At 35.0% G+C, this 12,738-nt stretch overlaps 1 protein-coding gene across 6 annotated transcripts in view; it reads left to right on the top strand.

The window, feature by feature from the left end:
- Nucleotides 1-12,738, top strand: part of WDR7 (WD repeat domain 7) — a 366,979-nt gene that overhangs the window by 58,730 nt on the left and 295,511 nt on the right. For all 6 annotated transcript variants that reach the window (XM_082416400.1, XM_082416401.1, XM_082416402.1 and 3 more), the window contains one exon: nucleotides 5,738-5,933. In XM_082416400.1, the coding sequence (XP_082272526.1) occupies nucleotides 5,738-5,933 (196 nt within the window). The remainder of the gene's footprint in view (nucleotides 1-5,737; nucleotides 5,934-12,738) is intronic.

Raw genomic sequence — 12,738 nt, 5'->3', positions numbered from 1 at the left:
AACCTAACCATCACAAAATGGGCAGAGAAAATAGTGATGGAAGTCTTTGCGATGAAAATGAAATATCTTTTCATTAACCACATAACGAGGTTCAAACAATGATCATTTGATCAATCTGGCAAGAAGGCAGCCACAAAATTCATGATTATATAAAATATGTGTTTACATCTACTATTGTTAACAATGAACTTTCTAAAGATACAGTGCTTTGAGGTATCGGCTAATGCTAATATAAAGTTATTACCATTAGCAAGACATTTAAGAAAATATTTCATTTTATCTTAAATTTGTTTATTTAAACTGAGTCATCCTTTTAAAGTATATATTCTGTGCATGTTTTACAATGTACATGATATATTGGCACAAAGTACATATACAATGTATAAATATACATATAGTGAGAATACATTACAGAGTTTTTTAAATGAGTAAGTGTGTGATTGAACAAGTTTGGAACATAAATACTTCTCAGATAATTTAGTTAAAGATATGAGGTTCACATTTTTTAGTTCTTGTATTATTATTCTAATTACACAATTTAAATGTCTTATAAAAATATCCTCGATGTTAAGTCATGTTTAGGTGACTTTTTCAGGTTGAAATGGAAGAAAGCGAAGTAGAATGGAATTAATCAAATTATAGAATCAGTCATTGTAGGTGAAGTAAGTGTTCAGTAACCAAGATGTCTAGAATTTAATAATTTAATAATAAAAGAATTATGCTAATTCAGCTCATTTGTGAGGAAGCTGCATCTAAATCAAAGAGAGATTGGTGTTATCTAATATTCTTTAAGAAGTGCTTCTTCAATACTTTTGAGCGCAGATAAGGAGAAACCAAGTTAATTGTGTTTCAGCAAATCTTTTAAGTGCTTTCATTTAACAGGTAGCTGAGAATTATTTATCATTACTCTGTTCATTGTTTGAATTAAAATTAATACCAAAGTGGTGCTTGAGAATGGTCTTTTTCCCTTTTACATTTAAATAGACTAGACATTTGCTTTGTTTATACCATTAATTTGTTTTCACAGAGCCTGTGAAGGTAACCATCAACTCAGAATTAATTAGGGGAATCAAAATTAATGAGGTTTTACTGTATTGGGCCGTTTCCACTCTAGGCCAGTTTTCTCCACACGAGTTGGCCTAGCAGTTTCTTGAAAGAAGAAAAATTAGATTTATTTAAATCCATATTTAAAAAGCAGAGAACCATCTTTTCTTGTGAGTTAAGTACCTCTAATAACTGTGCTTTCTTGGACTTAGTAATATTGATTTTTTTTGTTTGTTTTCAGTCTTGATTATTTTGGCTATTTCCAGACTGTTGTTCATTACAGTAAAGCTAGACTTAACTCTTCAGATGCTTATTTTCATTTACATGGAAGGTATAACATTTTTGTTTGGGGCCAAACATTTTTTTTGCAGATGAGGCATGTCATTTTTCAGTTTTCATCATTATTGCACTATACGAATGAAGAACAGAGCTATTCTTTAAAAGATACTGATGTAAATATATGTGTTAGAAGAGAATGCATCATGTGGGACTGAAAAGCTAGAATTTTTGGAATTCAGTCATTTTTTCCTTCAGAAAATTACATCCCATAATCTACTTTTTAAAATACACCCTATAATATTATTTAATATTAGCTTTGTATGTTCTTTGTTTTTACTAATAAGAGTGATAACATGAAGTAGAGCTTTTAAATCTTTTTGTGAGATGGATTGCATTTTCTTGAATTTTAAAAAATTATCCACCTGCATATAAATGGCAAGGGTGAAAGTTCTGACGGTGAAACTTAGGAGGAGTTGATGCCGGAGGTCAAGTGCCTCATGGGAATAGGGAAGCCTTTTTTGTTTGCTTACGTCTGCAGTCCTCTCTCTGGTAGGTTATAAACTGCAGTAGAAGATATTTGGCAGAGAGAGAATGCGTGGGTCAGTGCTTCTCGGTAGTTTTGTTGTCACCTCAGATGTTGAGATCTACCAGCAGAACATAATTTGAAAAACACCAAACATAGTAAAGAAGATTGGTAAAAAATCACCTTTTAAAAACAAACAAACAGACTTCACCCTGCCTCATGCCTCGTTTTCTCTATGAAAAGGAATGACGAGAATTATGTGAACATTAATGAAATGATTGTCAACTTGGGGACTGGCAAGTCGGCTAGTTAGGTCTACGGCATTAATTAAGGATTAGCTCATTTTAGAGATTTCAGAGAGCTTGTGAGTCATAGTAGCAGAATCAAAAGTAGTGACAGGTGTGAGTACTGTGGCAAATCAGTGCCTGATTAAAGGATGTGAATAGATGAAAAGGAATGCCGTTTAGGACTCATTCTTTTTAGTGACTCATACACAGAGAAAAAGATTACTGTTAGATTTATTTTCTCTGATGAGAAAAATAAAATGAGCATTTTTTGGCAGACTGGTGTTGGAAAATAGAAAATAATTAACCATTAATGTAGCAATCATCCTTTTTTGTAAATTGAATGATGGATATATTTGATAAATACAAAGTCAGTATTAATGATTATCTGTAGAAACGCAAAGCCTCCATTGTATTAAACTGTTCATTATCTTTGCTTAGCAATATACATCTGGTGAAACTCAAAAATATTTTTATTTATTTATGTATTTTAAAATTTATTTATTTTATTTATTTATTTTTGGCTGTGTTGGGTCTTTGTTGCTGTGCGCGGGCTTTCTCTAGTTGCAGCGAGTGGGGGCTACTCTTTGTAGAGGTGTGCAGGCTTCTCATTGCAGTGGCTTCTCTTGTTGTGGAGCATGGGCTCTAGGCGCATGGGCTTCAGTAGTTGTGACTCGTGGGCTTCAGTAGTTGTGGCACGTGGACTCAGTAGTTGTGGCTCTCAGGCTATAGAGTGCAGCCTCAGTAGTTGTAGCACGTGGCATGGGCTTAGTTGCTCTGTGGCATGTGGGATCTTCCTGGACCAGGGCTTGAACCTGTTTCCCCTGCATTGGCAGGCGGATTCTTTTTTTTTTTTTTAATTTATTTTTGGCTGTATTGGGTCTTCATTGCTGCACGCAGGCTTTCTCTAGTTGTGGCGAGCGGGGGCTACTCTTGGTTGTGGTGAGCGGGGGCTACTCTTGGTTGCGGTGCGCGGGCTTCTCACTGTGGTGGCTTCTCTTGTTGCGCAGCACGGGCTCTAGGCGCGCGGGCTTCAGTAGTTGTGGCTCGTGGGCTCAGTAGTTGTGGCTCATGGGCTCTAGAACGCAGGCTCAGTAGTTGTGGCACACGGGCTTAGCTGCTCCGTGGCATGTGGGATCTTCCCAGACCAGGGCTCGAACCCGTGTCCCCTGCATTGGCAGGCAGATTCTTAACCACTGCACTACCAGGGAAGTCCCTGGCAGGCGGATTCTTAACCACTGCACCACCAGGGAAGCCCACTCAAAAATATTTTATGTGGTGTGAAGTATAATAACTGAAAATAAAGGCATTATGTTATATTTCTGCCATGTTTTATTCTAACATTGCCTATATTTAAATGATATTTTTGTAGTTTGCCACTTTATTTTGACTTATTGCTTAATTACAAAGCAAAGTTTTGCATGCCATAGTCAGCTACGCCTCAGTCCTTAATGTCTTTTTAAAGAAAGAAATCATGTTTTATGTTTCCATTGAATGCTTATCAAGGAGCATGAAATAAATAAGCTTAACAAATGCTTAAGAAAATTCTATATGTTGTTTTAGTAAAAGTTTATAACATGATCTTCCTGAACTTAGTTTTCTTAACTTTTAAAATTAATAAATACCTACTATGCTGATTATAGTTTTTAAATCATTATGAAAGAAAAAGTACAAGTAAAGCTAACAGAACCAAAGATTAAAACATCTGAATTTAAGAACAAAGTAAATAGTTAAATCTGACTCTCTTTTTTAAAATTAATGCTCCGCTTCATTCAAAAATTGATTTTAGGTTGTTTACAAAAATAAACATTATTCAGTTAGATAAAAATAAAGCTAAATCATGGTGAAGAGAAAATGAAAGAAAAAGTAGACGAGACCACCTAGAGTCCACATTCAGAAATGTATGCCCACACACCCCACTGTCATGGATAGAAAATTCAGTCCTAAGTTTCTTAGTATCCAAAACATTGAAGGAATCCATTGTAGCAGCTTTCCCCAAAGTCTGTTCCTCAAAAACTACATCTCATAAGATTATGATGGTCTTTATTCCTGTCCTGCCCCTAGACAGGAATAAAGACGCAGATGTAGAGAATGGACTTGCGGACACGGAGAGGGGGAAGGGTAAGCTGGGACGAAGTGAGAGAGTAGCATCGACATATATACACTACCAAGTGTAAAATAGATAGCTAGTGGGAAGCAGACGCATAGCACAGGGAGATCAGCTCGGTGCTTTGTGACCACCTAGAAGGGTGGGATAGGGAGGGTGGGAGGGAGTTGCAAGAGGGAGGAGATATGGGGATATATGTATATGTATATGTAACTGATACACTTTGTTATACAGCAGCAACTAACACACCATTGTAAAGCAATTATATGCCAATAAAGATGTTACAAAAAAAAGAGATTATGATGGTCAAATGAAATTATATTCATGTTAGCATGTTAAAGTTTCTTAGAAGTTCTGTGGATAAAAAGAACTAATGTGTTTCCCATGCACATGTGGTCACACACACACGCCCCCCCCACCCCGCCCCACTCTTTTTGATTTGATACCTGTCAACATTTCCCATTGAGATGGACCAATCAGGGAGAGATATCGTTCTTTAGCTAAAAAACGTCTGCTTAGGCAAAGCCCAGCTGGGTGACGTTTGAGAAGTTTCTCCTCTGGATCCCACAGAAGGGATAATATGTATGTGGTGCCGTGGGCCTCATCCTCAGTAAATAGCCACAATATACACAACAAGGAGTTTCAGATGGCTGTTTTCATATGGTTTCACCTCAGTGTGAACTGGAAGCATAATCTAATAAATCACTACAAAGTTTTAAGTTGCTTGTAAATTGTCTTCCAAACATATAAAGACGTGAATTTTTAATTTTCTAGGTTATGGATTCAGTTCTCTGATGCTAGTGAAAATCTTTACCATCTTTGATTATTTCTATTATATTCCATCTTGTTCTAAAAAGGAATGGAAGGGCGCAAACTAGAGATGAGCAGGAAATACAGAGCAGGATGTTTAATGGGCTCTTGTATGTTAGTTGAGGTGGTGTGCCTGCTGGCATTATAGACAGAAGCTGTGAAACACACCTACAGGTAATACAAACTATTGGTGGCTCTTAAGAAATGATTGTGGCAGAGGGACCTTGAGGGTATTGTTTTTGAGCAAAGGAGCAGGGAAGAGCACAGGTCTAAATGATAGAGTCACAAACAGAAAGAAGCACTGAAGAAAGCAGCTCTAGCTGCTAGCAAAGGGAAGTTCAGCCAGTGGAAAGGGAACACATAATAACAGGTCAATTTTTTTCCAGCTTTGCCTGTTCATATATAGCAATTATTTTAGTAAGGTCATCTTCAAATTTGAAGAGCAGATTTCCCTAGACGTCTTTCTCTTCTTTAATCTAGTGTTAATTTAGTATTTTTCAAAGTGTTGTGATGATTGAACTAGGCGTTTTATGTATAATATAAAAGAAGAAAATTGTCAACACATCCTAATGTCGTGGTTAGTGTGTTCAGCAGCAGTGAATGTATAATTAATTTTGATTTAATTGAGGACAAGATCCATTTTCTTCTGAATTTAATCTAAGTGTAATTAAGATTTATTCTTCTTTTCAGGCAAGAGTGCAGCACTGCATCTGCTCTGTAGCCAGTGACCACTCAGTAGGACTCCTAAGTTTGCGAGAGAAAAAATGCATTATGCTGGCATCCCGTCATCTTTTCCCCATTCAAGTAATCAAGTGGAGGCCTTCTGACGATTACCTAGTAGTGGGATGTTCAGACGGCTCCGTGTATGTCTGGCAAATGGATACCGGTAAGAAAAATGTTGAGAGAGACTAGAAAATTAAATGAGTATATTTGACTCCCTAAATGAAAAATCTTTTATATGAGGAAAAAACCCCTGAGATATCAAAAGTTTGCTACTTTTATTTCTCACCACTGCTTTTTATAAGTGTGCTTATCATTATTAACAAAGAAATATTTAGATGTCCTCTTATTTGTTGTACTATCTGGAATACTTGTAGAGTAGTTCACTGATCTTAGAGGAATGTGGTTGATGACAGTATACAGATTAGGACAGGCATGGAAACACCAGACAAGTAAGTGATTTCTATATAATTCATGAGGCAAATTGTAAGATCAAGGAACCATTTTTGTCTCAAGTTCAGAAACAGTGGAAAAAGATAAAATTCTCTTCTATTTGAAGAGCAGAAAAACCATACAGGGCTGTTAATAGAAGGAGGTAATTGAAATGAAAGTTTTAAGTTCTAGAGAGAACATTTAAAATTTCAAGGTTCAGAAATTTTATGTATGGCATAATACAGAACAAGTAATGTTTAGCTTAAAAGTATAGGCCATGATATATAAGACTTATATGCAGAATCTTATGGTTTTCCCTGGGAAATTTTAAAGTATGTAACTAAATGTTTATTAGTTTGGGCTTTTAAAAACACAGCTTATTCTAGTTTTACTATCCTGAGTCATCATCTATCAGTGAGTAAAACCTTTTTTTACATTCCTAATTGTGCTATATAATATTTCTACTATTTTTTTCTTCATGAAGCTTTTTTCATTTTTGTTTTTAAATAGTCCTTTTTGAAATCGGACTATATATATTTTTTTGCTTGTGCTGTGGTGCAGGAGGGAGTGTTCCTAGGTCTTTTCGGAGCAAGTAGCCATAATCTTCAGCTATCTTTCATTTATAGTCCTGGTTTTATCTGGTACTACATAGGCAATTTTGACAAGAGGAAGCGTTCTTGAAGAGTGTCAAACTTCTCTGCTTTTGTGTTTAACATTTCTTTTTCTCGTCTGATTGTAAAAGAGTTTCTTACTTTTTTGTCAAACTTTGAAAGCACAAAAGTGTTAGAAAAGAAAGATGAACTCAAATCCCATTACTCAGTGGTGAATTTTGGCATATTTCTCTTTAGTCTCATTTCTGTGCATTTTTAAAAACAGAATTGCTGTCATATTACATATATAATTTTGTATCTCACTTTTGTGTTCCTTTTTGTTTTATCCTGTCTGCTGAGCAGCACTGTTTCATGTCTGCTGGTCTGGTCCACCCTACAAACTAAATACAGTTGACCCTTGAACAATGTGAGGGTTAGAGCACTCACCTTCTGCATAGTTGAAAAACCGTGTATAACTTAAAGGCGGCCCTCCATTCCCATGTTTCCTCCATATCCGACATTTCCCATCCTTAGATTCAAATGACCGTGGATTTTGTGGTACTGTAGTATTTACTGTTGAAAAAAATCTGTGTGTATGTGGACCCGTGCAGTTCAAACCTGTGTTGTTCAAGGTCACCTATATACAGAGTTTGTCTTGGGCTCTGGAGTCAGACTCCTTGGTTTGAATTTAAGATCAACCATTTGAGGGCCTTCCCTGGTGGTCCAGTGGTTAAGACTTCGCCTTCCAATGCAGGGAGTGTGGGTTCCATCCCTGGTCGGGGAGCTGGGATCCCACATGCCTCGTGGCTGGGGAACCAAAACATAAAGCAGAAGCGGTATTGTGACAAATTCAGTAAAGACTTTAAAAATGGTCCACATCAAAAAAGAAAGAAATCTTTAAGATCAACCATTTGATAGCACAGTGATCTATGGCAAGTCTCTCAATTTACTCATCTGTAAAATAAAGATAATAATAGTTCCCATTTTATAGTGTTTCTGGGAGAATAAAATGAGAGAATATTTACCTTGTGTATAGTAGATGTAATGTAAATGTGTATCCATGTATGTTTGCATACTTTAAGTTTGTGTGTATACTTGCATATGTGTATATTTCCTATTATTGTTATTTAACAAATATGCTTAACTTGTTACTTTATTGAGCTTGGGGATATGACCTTACCTACAAAGAAATATTTTCTATGAGACTGAGTATTAAAGAAAGTCAGTTATAGTGATGATAGTTATAAAACACTATTTTAAAATACTATACATATTAAATTAACAATTGATATATTATAAATACAAGAGTATGGTAAACATGTGTAGGACTTAAACATTAAATTAATATGATAAAGGAAGAGTATCATTTTCCTGAATTTCTTAGATGTTTAAATATGTGATACTTGACTACTTCAGATACTTTAAATACATCTACAAAGAATATGAAATTCTTTACAAATGAGACCTTACTGGAAGACAAAGTTACTTTTTCAGTAGTTTCCCTGGTAGGAAATGACAAATAGCTCCTGACTGTATGTGTACTGGAGGATGTTATTTTTATAACCAGTTTAGTATAATTAAGCCCAATACATAATATTGCAATTTAACAATTATCTTCTGACCTTCAGGAGGATTTTGGAAAATGATCAGTCAGTAATGGCATTCTTAAATCAAGATAAAGATAGAGAAGCAGAATAAATTTTGGACTTCAACCATAATAGGAGGTGTACACTCTTTTTCCTTCTTGCTGTTCAGGCTTTAGCTAGTGATATAAAGGTCCCTGAGGAGCCAGTAAGGCACATCCTGAAGGTATTGACATTATTTATTTATTAAATTTATTTATTTATTAAATAAATAAAAAATGAAGCGAAATAAATCAGATTTGGCCAAGGTTTGATGTATGAAATGTATTTAAGCTCTGAGAAGATACTTTACCCCTCTATTTAGTGTTTTGGGAATGTATTTTTACAAGTGAAGCCATATTACATTAAAATTACACATGCATTTTGTGCAGTTTTCTGTTTGCCATTTTGAATTATACTGATATTTCTAGCTTAAAAACACTTAAAAATGTCTTGACTTTATGCTTTTATGCAGCATTTTCTTTTAGTTGTTTTTCCCTTCAAATGGGTAGTTTTTATTTTCAGTGTTTATTTCCTAACATGAAGTTGAAGCTAGTAATATAAAACTTAATTACAGAGGTAAAGGTCCAGAGTCTTTTATTCTTTTACTGTATCATCTTAATTATACGCAATAGCGCTAAATAGTGTTGTAGAGGCCGTGGAAATTTTTATTCTTTCACGTCTCTGGGTAGTTAGAAAATTAGTCAAACAACTAGCAACAAGATTTGGCTGGCTGGACCTCTTGACTCCTATTTAGGAACTTATTAAAGGTGGGTCAACTGACCTAGATAGTAGTTGCTTCTCCATGGAGTTACGTTCTGTAGGGATCAACTCTCCATTCTTCACATTTGATGTTCCCAGTAAGCATGCAGTGGTGTTCTCACAGGCCTATGACAAGGTCAAAATCCTGTCTATTTGGGAAACAGTGGCATGCTTTAAAGTAATGACTGGTGCTACAAGACGTTCTTCTTATATGACTATTTCCAAGCCTTAACACCATTCTTATCTGCACATTTTTATCATCTTTGCTACATAATAAAAGTGATTCATCATATACCTATTCCTAGAGGGATAGTTATTAGGTGTTCTTGTACAAATGCAAACACCAGTAGTGATCGCCAAATATTATTAGAAATTAGTGTATGAAGTCTTACCGATTTACTTTGTTCTGTTATCTTTTTTCTTTTCATTTATTTTTTGTCCCTCCAAGTTTTCTGAAATATTACTGTTTTTGCAATAACTTCATGAAATACATGTTTGAATCATTTATTAAAACTTAGTTATCCAATAAAATATAACAGAGAATATGAACTAATGTATATTTGTCTACTGGCACAACATGTATAAAGCAACATATATAAAGCATGGATATCAAAAAAAATTAATTTTGATTTATTTATATTGATGGTTTTGTCTTGTTACTAAAATAACCAAAGAGAATCAGGAGGTGGTACTTCAGTCCAGTCTTTTTTTATTAGTAAAGGGTTTAGTAGCAAGCATTTTCTTCACATATTTGACCTTTTGCCTGCAGGGTTTAATAGAGTAGAGATTTGATTTTGTGTTTCTGTTTCACAGCATATGGCATTACATCATCAACTTTTCTATATCTTCTACGTTTTTGTCTTTCATTCTATTACAAAAATACCATAAGATAGGATAGGCAAAGACACAAAGGATGAAATGGTTAAGAAAAAATTGGTACTTTTCTGAAATCTCAGTAAAACTAAGTATAATCAAAGTTTCTTTTTTCCCTTTGGATTCACTTTGAAATTTTGAAGGAAGAGGTTGTTAGAGTGGAAATATGACTGTCTTTTCTACTTTCCTCCTCATAAGTCCTCTGTGCAGTTAATTACTAATTCCTTCCCATTAGGTACTCCTCCCCTCCCTTTTTTCTTTCCAGTGTACTATTCTTATATCGGGCTATATTTTTTCACACCTAGGCTATCTTTATTGGTTTCTCTGCCCTCTATTTCTACCTTCTAATCCATCCTGTACTCTCTTGGCAAATTAATCATAGGAAGTAAAACAATAATAACCACACTTGGTTCATGCCACTGCCTTAATGAAAAAAACATAAGTAATTTTAGTTCATGTAGCCTTTAAGAAAAGGCCCTCCACAGTGTGGTACACTCCTACCTTTGTCTTATCTCTTACTGTTCTTTTACACAGACATGTTACTCTGTGTGAAGAATAGTTCTAATCAAGAATAATTGGGTCACTGTCTACCACTTCTTGTCTTTTGTACCACCCATATTGTTGCTCATGGTTTTCATTCATTTGGAACATTATTTCTTTCTATTTGCTTATTTGTTTAAACAGTATATTATCTTTTAAAGAAATTTGAATATAGAAACAAAATTTTACATATTTTCCCCTTTAGTTACCATTTCTGTTGCTCTTCATTGCTTTGTGTAGATCCAGATTTCCATCTGGAATGGTTTCCCTTTTGCCTAATATTTAATATTTCTTGTAGTGCATGTCTATGGGTGATTCTTTCAGCTTCTGTATATCTGAAAAACGTTTTTATTTCACCATCATTTTGAAGATTTTTTTTTCTGAGTATAGAATTCTAGGTGGACAGTTTTTTGTTTTTTCCTTTCGATATTCCACTATCTTCTTGCTTGTATTATTTCCAGTAAAAAAATCTGCTGTCATCCTTATCTTTGTTCCTCTATATATGCTGTGTCTGTTTTTTTCTGACTTTTAAAAGTTTTTCTCTTTATTATTAGTTTTGAGCCGTTTAGTTATAGTTTTCTGCATATTTCTTGTGCTTAAGGTTTGTTGTACTTCTTGGATCTGTGGGTGTATAGTTCTCAACAAATTTGGAAGCTTTTGGCCATTATTTATTCAAATATGTTTTTGATGTTTGATATCCCCCCTCTTTTCTCTCTTTGGAGACTCCAGTTATATGCCTATTAGGCTACTTGAAATTGCCCACAACTCTAGGATTATTTTTTCATTTTTAATGTTATTTTTTCTGTGTCTCATTTTATAATTTCCAGTCTATGTTTTCAAGTTTACTGAGCTTTTCTTCTACAATGTCTAATATGCTTTTGTTCCCATTGAGTGTATTTTTCATCTCAGACATTGTAGTTTTCATCTTTGAAAACTACAGGTTTGATTTTGGATATAGTCCATGTCTCTATATTCAAACTTTTTGAACATCTGGAGTACAATTATAATAACTTTTAATGGTTTTGTCTGCTAATTAAAAAAAAAATCTGTTTCAGTGGTTTTTATTGATTTTATTTTTCCCCTCATTATAGATTATATTTTCCTGCTTTTCTCCAGAATAGCCTAAAGGTGGTTCTAGGGTGGAAGCAGGGAGATTAGGTTGTATGCTGTTGTCCCTAGGCAATAAACAATGGTGGATTATTAGACTAGAGTGATGGCAGTGGAGCTAGTGAAAAGTGGTTGAAGTCTGAGTATATTTTGAATGTAGGACCAACAGGATTTGCTGATAGTTGGATGAGGAGCATAAAAGAATGAGATGGGCCAAAGATGACTCCAAGGTTTCAATCATGAGAAACTTGAAGGATGCAATTCATTTTAAGATATTGAGAAGCCAGAGGGAGGAGTAGATTTTGGGAATATCAGGAATTCGATTTTTGATATATTAAGTGGAGTTGAATATTAGATATTCAAGTAGAGATGTTGATTTGTAAATTGTACAGTTGATGCTTCAGCAACACAGGTTTGAACTGCCTGGGTATTTTTTTCAATAGTAAATACCACAATACTACATGATCTGCAGTTGGTTGAATCTGCAGGTATAACTGTGGATATGGCAAGCTGACTATATAGTTACATGTGTATTTTCAACAGCATGGAAGGTTAGTGCCCCTAATCCTTGTGTTATTCAAGGGTCAACTGTATATATGAGTCAACTGTACATATGAGGGTCAACTGTATATATGAGTCTGTAGTTCAAGGGAGGGAAGTCAGAGTGGGTGGTACAAATGTGGGAAATCTTAGCATATAGAAGATATGTAAAGTCATGACACTGGATATATCACCAAGGGAATGTAGGTTGATAATGGTTGGGGCACTCCAGGGTTTAGATGTGCTTCTGTGATGTAAAAAACCAGCAAAGGAGACTAAAATGGACCTGCCAGGAAAAAGAAGAAAATAAAGGGTATGGTTGCCTGGAAGCCAAGTGACAAAATGTGTTTCAAGGAGTGGAGAGGAAGATCGAGAGCTGCCGACAGTAAATGATAGTAAAATGAAGACTGAGAACTGGCTATTAGATTTAGCAACGTGGAGAGTAGGTTCTCTGCACATTTGGTGTAAAATCTGATTTGAGTAAGTTCAAAGGAAGATGGGAGGA

Source organism: Balaenoptera physalus, assembly GCF_965194825.1.
Source record: "Balaenoptera physalus genome assembly, chromosome: 12".
Classification (NCBI taxonomy): Eukaryota; Metazoa; Chordata; class Mammalia; order Artiodactyla; family Balaenopteridae; genus Balaenoptera; species Balaenoptera physalus.
The sequence above is the reverse complement of the archived record's forward strand: the minus strand, read 5'-3'. Positions and strand labels throughout refer to the sequence as shown.